This window comes from Myzus persicae, unplaced genomic scaffold, assembly GCF_001856785.1.
Source record: "Myzus persicae strain clone G006 unplaced genomic scaffold, MPER_G0061.0, whole genome shotgun sequence".
In the NCBI taxonomy this organism is placed as follows: Eukaryota; Metazoa; Arthropoda; class Insecta; order Hemiptera; family Aphididae; genus Myzus; species Myzus persicae.
Genome location: NW_019101191.1, coordinates 486,365 through 502,489, shown reverse-complemented (window position 1 = coordinate 502,489; position 16,125 = coordinate 486,365). Strand labels below are relative to the sequence as shown.

The following is a 16,125-nucleotide window of genomic DNA, read 5'->3' as shown; positions in this document are numbered from 1 at the left end:
CGTGAAGTTATTGAATTTGTTCTGTAGTTGTACACTTATAACACAGTGATAAATTTTATCATGAATTAAAAAATGCCACTCATTTTTAAAAAATTAAATTGTATAATTTATGTTAATCTTATCCACATCACCAACTTTATTAGTTTTTATTGAAAATTAAAATTTTAACACCTTGGAGTTAGTCCCCCCCCCCCACATTGCGCCTATAGTAAAAATCAAACGCTTCATCAGCAACAAATACAAATACCTATAGTTGAATATTGTTTTTAGTTAAAGCCAGTGTAATTGAGTTCGAAGTTTTAAGTTGTTGTGACTTGCGAGTATAATATTTTTTCAAATACACTGGCGAAAAACGCTGGTTTCCAGGGATAGGTAAAGTCAAATCTTTTGCGAGGTTGTTTGGATGATTCTTTAAAGAGTTGTGGTATCGGGTGTAGTAGTTTGTAGCAGTTTGTGCGATTGTTTTCATTTTTAGGTCGGAGTGTAATGTTTGATTTGTTATGTAGAATGGAGCATTAGTGATTAGGCGTAAGATTTTATTTTGGGATATTTGGATTTTATTCAAGTTTGATTTTTTGGCGCACCCCCAAATCTGATGTACTTGTATGATATTTAAACTAGCATCTACCATTAATACTATTGAAAAATATTTTATAGTTGTAAAACAGAGAGCCAGAGTTTTCTGGATTTTTGGATCTCGCATGCTTACCATCAATAGCAACAAGACAGTTTGAAAATTTGTATTTGAATAAAAAGTTTTAGAAAAATCTATCCACCTATCATGTGGCTTTTTTTCCTAGATTCAATTTAACACATTTATATTATAAATACAAAAAACTTTCCCTTATTTTTAATTTTGATTTTTTTTAATACTATGTAAAAGTAATGGTAGTAAATTAGTAATACTACCTACTTACAACATTTACCTATATATTATAGCCTATAGGCAAGCATCTGATTATTGTTCGTGGATTTGGTATACTTCACAATTATTACAAATTGCAAGATGTGCATATACTTATACAGTTATACTCACTTATTGTTACACACTTAGTTCACTGAATAGTGAATAATAATAATATTACATAAACTATATGAGTATATTGTTTTTTATTCATTTAATTTAATTTACTCACAGATAAATATAAGACATAACATAAAGGAGAAAAGCTCATATGGAGGCCATACATATATATATTATAATTTTTATTGTATGTATATCAAATAATAATCAGGTAAGTACCTCTTAACTCTAAAGTCTATATATTTTAGTCAAATAACAAGACATTAACTTTAGTACACAGGTACTTACAAAAAAATACAAAAATAGGTACAATGATTAAAGGTACCTATATACAAACATAAAATTAATATTTTTAATTAAAATACCTATATCTTCATAAAATGCATCGAAAATGAATTTTTTTATGCTTAATAGTAATACTCATTGACACTATTGTTTATCTTCTATAATTTCTTCTAATATTTCAGATGTTTCTTCAATAGGTTCCCAATTTTTCTCTACTTTGGTTAAATATCCTATACAATTAATTTATATAGTTTTTATAATATTTTATTGAAAAAATATATACCTCTTATAGCCGAATGTTTCAATCTTGGCTCAATACGCAATTCTTTTCCTTTTAAACCTTCATTATCTTCATCCGCAGGAGTATAGAATCGAACAATAGGCAATGGCTGTTTAGACAATGATTTCATTTCCATATTTATTCCATTGAGTTGAAGTTTATCTTCCTGAATATGTAATAAAAAATAATTATGACTGTCGGTTATTTAGTGCATTAGTAAATTTAATAAATATTAAATACTTTTACAAGTTTGTATCCCTCTTGCATTTGAATTGACTGACGTTTATTTCGGGCAATCTCAGCATTAATTTCTTCATCTCGTCGTTTCTTCCATTTAACATTGGTGTGATATGCATGGTATGACACAGATATTATTACTAACGATAAAATACTTGCCATTACCATTGCAACAACTTTAAAAACAAAAAAAGAAATGCTCATATTATTAAGTTTTATAAATAAACACTTTAAATTAATCTTTAATAATTAGTGAAATCTGAATATAAATATTTTTAGTGTTTTATGTCATAAATTATAAGGTATATAATACATATACATATAAATACAAACACCAAACATAATAATATAACCTATTATATTACACGGGAACATATTATACTTTTTTAAAAGTTGCTCTCATTTTTAAACTCACCATTAAATGTATTATCTTGTTGCGTGAACACTTTTGCATACTTAGAGTCATAAGGCATACGAGCTGGAGGATCTAAGACCCAAGTTTGTTCTACACCCTAAAAAAAAAAGGATTTATAATATATAGTAGTAGGTATAACGATGAAATAATTCATACATAGCTTATGTTAAGCGAAGGCCCAGGTCTAGGTTTATGTATATCATCGAAAGAAGCACACTGAGCACTACGGACTCCTTGAGAATTTGTTACATTTACTTTTTCACTACCAGTTTTTGTAAATAGCATGTACTCATCTAAAGGTCTCATTGCATTATAATTGACTTCCAAGAATACATCTACAATTAAAATATATACCTATTTTATATAGTTATACATATTATTTATTTTCCATTAACCTACATTAAATGAATTATAATGTACCTATGTAAAAATAAATAAAGTATAATTATTAATTAGTATTTAATATTTATAAATTATAATTGATAAGTTGTAGTAAATAATTACAGCTAGAATTAAATTATTGCATTCATAGTATCTAGGTGTATAAAATAAATCTAATTAAACTGACTAATACTTAAATAATAAATATAAATATGTGAGTATGTATTGGTATAATTAAGGTTAAATTTTAGAATAATATACACCCCTAAGCTGGTAAATTAAAAAAAAAACAATAATGTATATAAAACTATATTTGTAATTAAGGTTTAAGATAATACGATGGCTAAAACCAAACTGCCGGCGCAATAAATATCCTACATTTTGTCAATGTTAATTAAAGTATACAAATATTAGGTACTTGAAATGCATCCACTATAACTTGTATAAGAAGCAAATCGTGGGTCAGTTGTATTAAGTCCACCGATTTGTACTTCATTATCTCCAGCAGTGATATCTGTTAATGTATCAGTTAAACTTAGAACTGGAATTTTTTTTAGTTCGATAGGATCTCTATCAACCTATGTTTATCAAAGAAAACAGTTAATACAGTTTATAAATAATTCTTAAATTACAAATACATGCATATACATGAATAAACATAATTTACCATAAGTATTGAACTAGATTCAGTACGCTTATAGTAGACTGAGTGTCTCGCTCCATTTAAAAAGTTTCTGTCTTTAATATGTGCTCCAAATGCTCCTCCTGTTCCCTCACGATCTTCTTCAAATACCATTTCACCTTTTTCGTTTAATGCAACGATGAGATAGTAACTTCTCCTACATAACAATTTCATAACATTTTATGGATAATTACAAATAAAAATCTGATCTTAAATTTTGGTAATAATACATAATATATGATTAGGACAGAGCTTATGGAATATTTAGTAAGCTACAATATATATAAAAAAAAGTTTAAAATCAATTAATTTCCTGTAGTTTTTTGATTATTTATTTAAATTCAAACAAAGTCTTACTTGTTCTCTGTTTGAATAAGCAATAAAACTGTGCTTCGTTGTCTCTTGTCACTACTTGAGAAAGCTAAATTTAACTTTACTTGCGTTACTGGTCCTTCGAGAAGAAATTTTCGGCGTAAAACAGAGACGCCACTAAAATCCGCTCCTTTATCTAAACACAAGAAGTTTTAGTTTGTAATAAGGTTAACCAATTAAAAAATATCATTACCTAAACCGCAAAAATCTCCATAGTAAGATGTATGCTCACAATCACACGAACTACCTCCTTTTTCAAAATTTTCTATACAGATACCTTTGTTTTTACATGGCTGTTGCTCGTCACATTTCATGTTACAGCCAGATATTATGCCTCTAAGTTCTATAAGATTGAAATAAATTAAAAATTATCAATATTTATGATTTATACGTATACCTTTTTCTTTAGAAGTATTAAATGAAGAATTTGCTAAGCCAAGACTACTAAAACTGACTACAAAATCATCTATTTTTAATCCTCGTACACAACCAACATATCCAGACAACCGCACAGGTTCTTTTTTACTACTAATTAAATTTTCTGGATCAAATCCACCAATATTTACTTGAAAGTATTCAGTAGGAGGAGCAGGAGGTCTTTGTGGTGATAAAATCTCTAGAAACAATTAATGAACACAGATAAATAAAAATATAATAGATAGTAAACAACTGTATACCTATTACATATATTGTATATCACTTTTTATTTTTTAAAGCACTGTGTTTATACCAAATAAAAATATGGACCTACCTAGTTCTGGATTTATCCAAGGTTTGCTAGTATAATTTATCAATAGACTATATCCGACTGGAACAGAACTATTTATTTCATTGACATATAACATGGTGAGATTTTCTGTTCTCACCAAAGCTAGTTGAATAGATTTTCCTCGATTTAAACCTAAATTATTTAGTTAAATTATTAGTTTCATTTTTAATCATAAAACATAATACATAATATATAACTCAAAATCTACCTGGATATTTTACAGTTATATTGTAAATTTTATGGAAATGATTAAACACAAATACCACAGAATTTCCATTCAAAATAAAGAGTTGCACAAAATTGTTTAAATGATCATTAGCATGTAATATTAATGAGTTTTCATCATATGTTCTTAAATTCATTAAAATATCTTTAGTTAACAGTTTATAATAAGACTCTTGACTTAATTCTGTTATATTGTTGATGAAATAATTCCGTTTAAAATATGATTCTCTCGTAATAAATGTTAAACCTTGTGTATTGATATCTAAATAAATGATAAATAATATCCATTAATATAATAATTAATAACTAATAAGCATATATAACTGAAGATTAGAATATTATTTCATTATTGATTTTATTTGATAGGTACTTAACTATTTTCACAATATATCCCACTATAGGCCCAAGGGTTTTCACAAACACATTGAAATGTACTCCACAGTTCTTTGCATTTTGCACCATTCTTACATGGATTTGGAGCGCACGATGGTTTACATTCTTTTATAATTTCGGATAAATGAACACTCATGTATGAATATATATCTAAAATTTCTCCATTTACTACCAATCCTCGAAAACACCCTATTAAACCTTGGCTCACCGTTGTCACTTGAAGAAGGTCTCTAAAGCAAATGTATTATTTTCACGAGGAACAGAAGAATAAAAATTAATAAATAGGTAATAAACTTACTCTGTAGCACCTCCAATATACATACTTCCTTCAAAAGGACCAAATTTTTCATTTGGCAATAAATCAATCATTTCATAATCTGTATTAATCATGAATCGTACATGATGAGAGTTATAATCAATCCAAATTTTCTGCCATTCTCCATTATTTAATCGCCGTCTAGATTTTACTTCCATATCTCTTGATTTTCCAGAATTTAACGTAAAATTAAAAGTTAATTTAAAATCTAAATGTTATATTGTCAGGAATAAATACATTAATAAAATAATAACAACATTTAACTTTAGAATCATAGTTAATCAACTTTGTAAAAATATACCACTTGTGAGAGCAACCATAAAAGAAGGGTGTTGTCTTCGAATCGGTGGTTGGTAAAGTAAAATTGCTTTTTCACCAGTAGTCCTAAAACTGAATGCTATGTCTCCTTTTCTCCAACCTGGTACTTCTATATAAGATTGACTTGTTGTAAATGTTACTACATACTTCTGAGTATCTGAAAATGAAAAGTATTTTTTTTTTAATAAGGTTTTTCATTTTTATTTTTATTATAAACTTAACTTGTTTCAACACATTCAAGTGGCCCTAATGTTATACGTCCTAAAGCATCAAGCTGTAAATGTTCTTGTTGTAAAAACACCATTTTTGTAATTCCTAATCCTCCATACTTAGAAGTTAAATAATGTCCTTCGTCTGAATGCCATTTAGCATCAGGAAAATCACAGTTACACGAATGTGTACGATTCGAACATGTTTTATTCACTAAAAAAAATAAATATTATGTAGAAAAAAATACAAAATTAAAAATGAACACAAAAACTACTTGAACATGGACAAGATCCTCGTTTAGCGTAACCAATAAAATTAATGAGTTCTTCTTGAGCAGCAGAAGTAAACCATGTAGCCGAATGAAGATCTAATGGTGCTTTATAACAATCATATTTTATGTACTGACTACAATGCAAGGAATGTGATATAAGCTCCTTCAACATTTCCGGTGGAAAATCTCTATATGTTATAGTAAAGCTAAAATCTGATTCTGCTGCACTTCTAACATCCTAAATTTGTAAACATTTATTGATATATATTTATTAATTTATTAAATACAGTCTTTAAATTGTATTACAATTTGACTTGGTAAATTGTGTTCAACAATAGTTTTTGAATCTCCTTGTGCCCCAAATTCACATTTAACATGAGCGGGGGGAAATTTACCATTTCCATCAATATCAATGAGATAAACATCAGGTTTAGTATAACCCAAAAGAGCGAGTTCTTCGCATGTTTTACGAAACTGTGCTAAATCAATTCAATTATATTTATATTTGTTTGAATAATGTGTAATAATATTTTTTTTTTACCAAAATGGCAATTTTTTCCAATATACCCAGTTCCTTTACAGTCACAAATTACATTATCATCAACGACTGAACATTTACCATCATGTTCACAAGCATTTGGTCTCTTACATGGATCTACTAATTGACAATTATCAATTGAAACTTGGCCAGTTGTCCTATTAGTTCTAACCATATGTCTAGACTCTAAAAATATACCATCCAGCCAAATTTCTCTTATACAACCAACAAGGCCTATAATAATAATATATTTTTAATTAATATAATTTTAATTAAATTGATTACAATGTTATACCAAAACTTCCTTTTCCTCCAATTCCACTACCAATAGTTATAGTCTGTTCAGCCAAAAAATGTTGAATGCCATTTAAAAAAGTTGTTTTATTTTTGTCATCTACATTTAATGTAAGCAATCCTTTAGTGTAATTTAAGCAAACTTTATGCCAAGATCCTTCAATGTTTAAATCATATTTAACAGTTGTTAATTGTGTGACATTTTTGCTAGATGATGGCGTGAGTTCAAAACGTATTTCATTGTTTACCATCCGCAACTTACATAACAATGTTTTCAACGAATTAATCGACATAAATAAATTATCACAATATAAATTACCCAGCTACAAATTTTTACTTACTTCCCAAAATCCTGAAGAATTCTGAGTGGATGTTGTCACAGGTGATGATACTAAAATAGCCATGTGCTTATGACTTTTAAAATCAAACATCAAACTTATATGGTTAACAGATGCAACTGGCCATACAATATGTGAAGACGGAAATGGTAATGTTATAGGAATCATATCAACTTCAGTTTCTGTGAACTCTGGTGATAAAAATCCAATGTAATGCACTTTTGGATTTCCTCTTTTTAATTCATATAATATTGATATGTCATTAAAGAAAACATATTTTAGAGAACCTACAAAGTTATTGTGTGATTTCAAACCTGAAATTTATTTTATTTGTAAATTTAATCAAACATACTTTTAATTGAAATATTATTCACAATTTATATTGTACCAGGTTTATTAGAGAGTGTTGGACCACCACCAAAATATATTTCAGGATCTATGTATAAATAATTTCGAGTTCCAGCCAAAATATAATTTTTAGTTTCTCCATTAAACATAATATCAACCATATTTTCTTTATGTAATATTGTCAAGTTATGCCATTGATTTGAGTTTGTGTTATTACCAACAGTTGCAAATATAGGCTCTCCATCACCAAGTTCAATTTCAACAATAACTGATCCATTGTAAATTGATATTGCAATGTGGTGATGTTTATGGGACTCTCCGCTCGCATAAAATAAAGCAGAATCATCAAATCTAGTCTTAAACATAAAACTAATACGATTCATACTTGAGTGAACTCTATCTTTCCAGTCATACACACGATATGATACATAGGAAGATCCTCTTAAAGTTAATACAGTAGAAACTGAAAATGGTTTATAAGTTTATATATTATTGTTTAAGATATATACAGTGGACGCCTCTTATAATACTCACATTGGGACCAGCAAAAAGTGAGTCTTATATCCGAATGAATCTTATAGGCAAAGTGGGTAAAAAAAATAATTACATATTTATGAATTTTATTTTACCACATATTTTTCTTTAATTTTAATACTCTAATACATATTACATATGACATACGTATTATTGAATAAATTAAAAAAATTCTGATAAAAAATTTAAATTACAATACATGTAAAAAATTATTATATGCATTAATAAAAAATTATAAAAGATGTGTGATGTATAATGTACCTATTTATTATTTATGAAAAAAAATTGTGATTTTGTTTTTTTTTTAGTTATTAACTAATATTCCGGAAATATATTAGAAAATGTGAAAGACTGTACAATTTATTGTACATACACACATAATAAAGCGAAAAACATTAATTTATTTCTAAATTTTGACCAAATATGTTTATTTTTTACCATTTTTTCTTTACAAAATTTGAGTCTTATAACAAAATTTTTTTTAATGTATTTGGATACATCTGGACCGTTTCAGGCAATTTTGAGTCTAATAAGCGACTGAACCTTATATCTGTGAGTCTTATAAGCGGCGTCCACTGTATATTGTACATGCAGTACATTTCTTACAAAAAAAGTTATAAATATATACCATAAATATCACAGTATTCGCCTTCATAAAGAGTTCCAAAACAATCACACGATAATTGATTATAATGGTTAATACATAGACTACCTTTAAAACAAATATTGTCTTCAGTTTTACATCTGGAATTGGTATTTAAAGTGATTAGCATGCATATAACTTGTATTTTAAAGTTGTAAACATCAATAATTTACTCTTAAATGGTTAAAAAATAAACCATACTTATCTATGCAACCCTCCTGTACATTGTCATGTTTAGTAGCAATTAACGGTTTGATGGGTAACAAATCTGAAGCAGCTTTTCCAGCACTCAAAACCATTTCTTTTATGCAGCCAACAAATGATTCAATAATATACTTAACACCGTGTAGTTTTTCCTCTGGACTCAAACCTAAATAAATTGTACAGAAATTCAAAAAATAATATTAAGAGTCAAAAACAATAAATATGCACCTAAATAAATACCATAAAACTAATCAATTGGGGACAAAAATATATTATGGTTTTTGTACTTTACCTACAAGTTATTACAATTTAACTTAATCTTTATGCTCATAATAATCTATAATCAAATTTAATATTTTATGTATGGTTTACAGAGAAAATTTAACTATAATTACAATTTGGTAACCATGCAATGGCAGCATTTTAGTCTGAAAGTCAATTTTCAGGTAGCAAAGCCATTTTATAGCTTCATATACTAGTTTATTTATCCTGGAATGTCCACCATTATGAGTTAAATGAATGAATTGAACAATTCCCCACAAAATAAAAGTAGCTTAGACATTTTCATTTCAAGTATGAACATTTTATAACTTAACTTGAAGTACATAATTGTATTATAAAAATTTAAATGCTTGCCCTATTATGGCCCTGAATAATAAAGAATTGGATTTTAAATAATAATTGTATGACTGCCTTCTACTTCCCGAATATGACATTGTTTAGGGTAACTTGAGGAAGTCACAAAAATAAAATAAGAATTATGAAAGGACTCATGGTATGTGTTTAATTTTGATATATTCTTAAAGAAATAATTAAGATATAGGGTTGTTGTAGCTTCATAGAATTATATTTGTTTTTCCATGATTGCCAATTAAATTTTAAAACTGCTCCAAGTAACCCTGTTTGAATGTTTGTCGGCACCTATTAATTATAATGCAATATTATAATATTATAAGCAAAGTCACTGTTATTTGAAATGTATACATCTACAATTTATAACAATTTATTTTTATTTTAGATAAATATTTATTAAAACTTAATTTCTTCTAGTTCGTTTCTGAATTATATCAATAGTTAAATATTCAATTAATTTTAATAATTAACATAATGAACATACCACCAATTAAAACTACAGATGTTAAGTCAGTAGATATGCCATAATTACTAGACTTATGTAATCCTTGTATTATTTTTTCTGCACTTATATTATCTACTTTTGCTATAAGTCTAGCGCCATGTACATCTATGCGTACTGTTACAGTGTGCCAAATGTCATGATTTAATCCTAAAATATTAAACACAATATTGTAAAATTGCAACAATACCTTACCAACACAAACAATTATTTTTGAATACCATTATTTAGTAATTAATCATGCAATAATAAAAAATATAGGACCTTCCGCCTTACCAAATAAATCAATATTTGAATTCACTGCTATGTCCTCCCTAATAATATATTATACGTAAATATGTAATAATATATACTATAATATTATAAGCCTAGAGTGACCATAAATTAAATTTTAAAATTATATTTTGTTAGTATTATATATTTAGGTGTATTTATACCTGTCTCTAATGTTATTAAATATAAATATATTCTAAATTAAAATAAAATATAATCAACATACATTTTCTTAAAATAGTTCTACAGAAAATATGATTTCTTCTAAGGAAAAATTTAAGTTTATTCCCTGAAAATATAATTTTATTGACTAAGGCTTACTTTTTTAGAGAAAGTGACTCAAAACATCAATTACCTATGATCAATATACATTTTATCTATTATTTTTCAAGTCCAATGTATTTATATCTATAATTTTTGTAAATGTATGTCTTAAGAAAACCAAATGAAACAACACATTTATTATATATTTAGTCTGTTAATACAAATATTTTTTAACAAAACCCATTGTTTATAATTTTATAAATTAAAATGTATAAGTAATGAACTGTACTAAATATGTACTTGAATAAAGTACTTATATTTGTTTCAATCACACAGCATTTAAGTTGAAAATATTATTTTTAAAGAACTAATTTTACTAAGATAATACCTTACAGTATAAGTAGCAATAAAATCCTATAATTGAAACCATGGTAACCAATATTTGGCCAAATTATTATTATTTTTAACCAGTGTTATGGACAAAAAATATGCTATTCTAGCATTTAATTTTTAGGACAAAATAGATTGGACTAAAACTTCATAGGATTAACTTATTGAACTAAACATTATGTAGACCTTATGAATTTGAACAAAAATCTGATAACTTCCTAAATATTTGTTAGAATATAACCTATTATTTTGAAAGGCTTTTTTCGTAAGTATGTACAATGTATACATTTGCTATAAGCTATAACTTAGAGTTTAATGACTAGGTACTTATTAATTATGTTTAATTGTTTTTAGAATTTCAATTTTTTTTAAAGTGTTTTCAGACTCGAAATATCTTTTGAAGATTTGTTTTCGCCATTATAGTTACAGTAATTATTTTATTTAAATATAAAATGTGTATATTTTAAATCCCTTACTCACCTTCTCCGACTATTACAGAGGTTGAATGTTTACCATAGACGTGTACTACTTTAAGTTGTCCTTTTTCAACGATTACATATAAAGCATAAGGAGGAAGACCTGTTGGTCTATCCTTTACACTATGATAAACAAGTAATCCATGCGGTAAACGTGTACGAAATTGGAATGATATTTCTCGACAAAGCCTATTGGAATCAAATGATTGGACATTTTAAGAATATAAATATTATGACGCCAAATTTTACCTTAGTTGAAAGGTAGGAATACGATTGCCATCAAGCTGTATAAACGCGTTGTTTTCAGCCATCATAAATACAGTATAATGACCCGATTCAGAAAATGTAAGTTCTGCACCTCTATCACTTGGGGCTATTGGTGCCAATGTAGATGAACCATATTCATATTTTTGTTCAATAGGTTCTGAGACAAAGTATGTATTGTTATGGTCTAGGAAAAATTAAAAGATTGAATATTTGGATAAGCTAAAAATATGTAATAAGTTTACTTTTACCACCGACACAATGATACAGACATTCTGCCTCAGAATCAAATATATTATCACTTTTACAAATACCACTTATGTAAGTCCTACATTGGTGTATAATAGAATCGTAGTACCATTTGTGTATCCAATTTTGACATGGACCACGCATAATTGGGATTTCACATCTTTCTGTTTTCAAAATATGAACATTAGTTAAAATTATAAATTATGTATTATTATAAATAAGTAATTAAAAAATTAAATAGTATACCCTTTAAATTCTCCAGGGATTTTACATCAAACACAGTCAAAATAAGAAACACTGTTATAAAAAGAATGTGCATTTTTCACTCAAATATTAACATCATCACAGAGATGTTAAAAGTAAGATATATATTATATGAGTATTAGTAAAGTTATTTTAAACCAGCTTAGAACTACATTATGTAGTTTTAAAAAGGAAACTGTAGACTACATAGTACATTCACAATAGAATAATAACCCATTCAATTAGATGGTCAATTGAATTCAATTTTTCAGTGACTCACAACTCTTAATGGAACAATAAATTATTTAAATAATGAAAAAATACAATATTATTATATGATATATTTTATATATTATAATTATGTCAATATATTAATATAAATCACCCAAAATATTTGTTTGTTAAGAATTTTAATCTACAGAGACAATAAAATACAAACATTATATTAAAATAATTTTGAATACAGGTTCTACACATCAGCTTAAACATATTATTATAAATTATTTTTATTACTAACCTAACTTATGATATCTGAAAAAGGAACTGACAGACGTTACATAACATAAACATAGAATTATCATAAGGTGTCGGAAAAACAATACATTCGATTGGTGACTGACAAACACATGAATGTTCAGCAACTGTATTTTCCATATTATTTTTTAATGCATCAATTTCAAGGAATGTCTGAATGGATGTATGGCATATATCACAAGAAATTGTATTGGCAGTTGATTTTACAAGGTTGCCTGTGTGGCAGACAGGACATTCAATCGAACTATTTTGTAAATGCTGTAAATATATATTATAATCGATGTCTTGTGCACAAATCCATTTCACTAAAATATAAATACATAAATTTGTAAAGTAAAACATACTACAATTGAAATATAATTTTAAAATATTCAATACATACTTTCTTCATCTAAAATTTCCTGTTTAATTTCATCAAATATTTTATCTTCTTCGTCCAGAGAGTGAAATCCATCATCTTCATCCACATCAATTCTTGTTATACAGATAAATAAATAAAAATTATTTTATAACACATTCAAACATTTTTAATAATATTTAATGATATATTATAGCATTATAATAGTTTTAGCTTATAATATCATCATTGGGGGTCGGAACTTAATATACTTAAAAACTACTAAATACGCATGACTTATGTGGTTAATATAGTACAAATATGATTTCAAAGTATGCACTTATTTTTTTTATTCACAATTTTCACAAATTCAAATATTTTTATGTTTTATAATTTGTAGTATATATTTATTAATAAATACTGAGAATTGTATGTTGACTAAGGATTTAAAAAACACGTTTCAGTATAATAGCTACACAGTGCAAAATCTCAAAATAAACATATATTATATACCTACCACCAAAAGGTTTTTTTTTATCGTCAAATATACAAATTATATTATAATTTATAAACATCATTATTCATCAAATATTCTCTAAGAGATTGTAAAATTGAGAAATGTATTCTTAAACAAAATCATTAAATATTCAAAAATGCATAAACTTTTTATACATTTTTGGTAGTGTCATGAAGTTAATTTCAATCTTTTAGCAATAGATCTAATATCCAAATAAAATGTTTAAAGCAACAACTTCTCTCTAATTATTATTGTTATAGAAAAATCCTTAAACACATGATTCAACTAAGGTTAGATTTTCAATGTTTTCTAATATATTAAGTAGAGTTAAACTTCTATATACGAAGCCTAAAGTTCAACAACAATTTTTATTGTAGAGAAATTTATTAAATGAAGTTACAAAAATATTTTACTAAACTGAAGGTTGTGTTGAAGGGTATTTTCTCTTTATTTCAAAAAATATCCATAACTTATAACCAGGAAATGGATTAATGGATTATTATTTTTTATATGGGTAATATGATTCAAAACTAGCCGAGTGAGCTTAAAAACTATATTCAAAATATTCTCAATACACAGGTTAGCCAGGTCAGGTATTTAAAATAGTCCTTAAGGTTTAAACCTACCGCAGATTGGATTTAAAGCATTTTCCTGATATCTCTAGGAACAATCTCTGAAGTTGTTGTCAAAATTAGTACAGTAGTTTTTGAATCTTTAAGCAACAAAAATATGGGCATGGCCTTTTGTTGTATATTAATTGTCGTTTGAATAATAATCAATTAACTAAATATTATTTTTTTATTTGAAAACAATCCAATAGTAACACATGGTCGATTGGCTAGTACAACTTTTATTGTAAATATTTTTTCTTTAACCAATAGTAATTCTTTATGTAAACAAAAAAAATTATTTAATTATCATGGACCAAAACTAAATTAATTTGTGAGTCACCCTATAACAGATTACCTATATGGGTTGAAAAACTAAACAAAAAACATTTTTTCAAGTCTCATCTGTGTGCAATGTTTGATGCCAATCAATTCAGTAGTTTCAAAGTCGATAAGCACCATACATGAATTTATATAAATAGAGTGATTAGCAAAACAAGGAAGATGGTAATGCCAACAAGATGAACATAACAATTAATACTTTGTGATGTCAAATGATCAGACCTTTTTCATGGTTCTCTAATTTATCAGATAGTTATTTACCGTTAATGGTTTTAAAACTATACATTTATTATTATATGACTAGAGAATTGTCAAGACTAACTCCAACAGTGTCAACTGTGATTGGTGTAATGAGGGCACGTTGCATTAGTTTAAAATGTTAAACATAAACATAGTATAAAATATTATTTCACATAAATTTATTTAGACATTAAAGAAATAATCTTACTTTATGCATGTTTTGTCAATAAACGAAGTGACCTCATTTTCTCGCATTTCATACGCAACATTGCGAACTCGTTCTAAAAGAGACTCTCGTTTATTCTTAATGATATTTTTATATCTCTAAAAATAAAAATAAATATACTTAATCAAAACATTAAAACAAATTATTAATACACACTTTTACTTACATGTCTCATGATATCTCGAAAATTGACATCTCGGTTTTTACCATGTTTGTAATTGGCAGATCGGTTTTTAATTTTTGATTCTATACTGGACATAATAATATTCTTGTATCATCCAACCAACGATTTAAAATAATGAACAATTAGTTAATTTTAGAAAGAGATACAAGAAAATGGAAGTTAACAATGTATGTAAGTATATGAAGTATAAATTATTATTAATTATCTATGAAATTCTGTAGTTGTTACTTATTACATATTTACATGACAAATTAGGTTTAACTTGTCGTGACTAATTAGTTATTAGCACAGAATAACATTAAGGCATTAAGCTATTAGACATTAGTTAGTAGTTATCATTTATCAATCAGAAAAATATCCATTTTTAAACAATAAAAATTATAAAATTTGATATCAGAAATTTGACTAACATCATTGTTGTATTGCATTATCTATGGGTATTGATAATAAATGGGCGGGAAAATGAAGAATTAAAGAAAAAGTTGTAAAACCAGTTTGGTTGATGTCCATCAAAAGTACCTATCGGATTTTGATTTTTAAGTTTTTATTTATTTTTAAACAAATTGCTTACTGAAAATACCAAAAATGTAACGATTGGGCACTGAATAGATTGTATGAATCTAGGACGTCGTCTTCCCCCCCCCCTACCAAAAAAAACGGGACAATTCCTCTCGACCAAAAAAAAAACTAAAAGTAAGAATATTAAACAATAATACGCAATTCAAATCAATAAATGTATTAGTGATTAAATTAATAATATGATTAA

General features: G+C 26.6%; 2 protein-coding genes across 5 annotated transcripts; both read right to left on the bottom strand.

Moving 5' to 3' along the window:
• Window positions 1-1,091: 1,091 nt before the first annotated feature.
• Window positions 1,092-12,614, bottom strand: LOC111028133 (contactin-associated protein-like 5). 4 transcript variants are annotated; one of them, XM_022306677.1, is made up of 29 exons: window positions 12,375-12,614; window positions 12,125-12,292; window positions 11,865-12,066; window positions 11,620-11,804; window positions 10,195-10,362; window positions 9,075-9,243; window positions 8,859-8,974; window positions 7,737-8,159; window positions 7,352-7,662; window positions 7,012-7,267; window positions 6,720-6,950; window positions 6,485-6,657; window positions 6,182-6,416; window positions 5,920-6,120; window positions 5,681-5,854; window positions 5,362-5,587; window positions 5,046-5,293; window positions 4,654-4,932; window positions 4,428-4,577; window positions 4,074-4,292; window positions 3,870-4,019; window positions 3,662-3,812; window positions 3,290-3,461; window positions 3,041-3,200; window positions 2,398-2,576; window positions 2,242-2,338; window positions 1,836-2,002; window positions 1,593-1,755; window positions 1,092-1,539 (listed from the first exon to the last, which is right to left on the bottom strand). In XM_022306677.1, exons 1-29 carry the CDS (start codon window positions 12,445-12,447, stop codon window positions 1,454-1,456), a joined length of 5,532 nt encoding a protein of 1,843 aa, XP_022162369.1. In that variant the 5' UTR covers window positions 12,448-12,614; the 3' UTR covers window positions 1,092-1,453. The 4 variants fall into 4 exon arrangements, with proteins under 4 accessions (XP_022162369.1, XP_022162368.1, XP_022162367.1 ...); XM_022306676.1 differs by having other exon boundaries at window positions 1,830-2,002; window positions 12,131-12,292; XM_022306675.1 differs by having other exon boundaries at window positions 1,830-2,002; window positions 12,375-12,447.
• An 85-nt stretch (window positions 12,615-12,699) lies between these two features.
• On the bottom strand, window positions 12,700-15,733 carry LOC111028134. The gene is made up of 4 exons (XM_022306679.1): window positions 15,342-15,733; window positions 15,158-15,273; window positions 13,288-13,379; window positions 12,700-13,210 (listed from the first exon to the last, which is right to left on the bottom strand). Exons 1-4 carry the CDS (start codon window positions 15,432-15,434, stop codon window positions 12,894-12,896), a joined length of 618 nt encoding a protein of 205 aa, XP_022162371.1. The 5' UTR covers window positions 15,435-15,733; the 3' UTR covers window positions 12,700-12,893.
• Window positions 15,734-16,125: the final 392 nt, after the last annotated feature.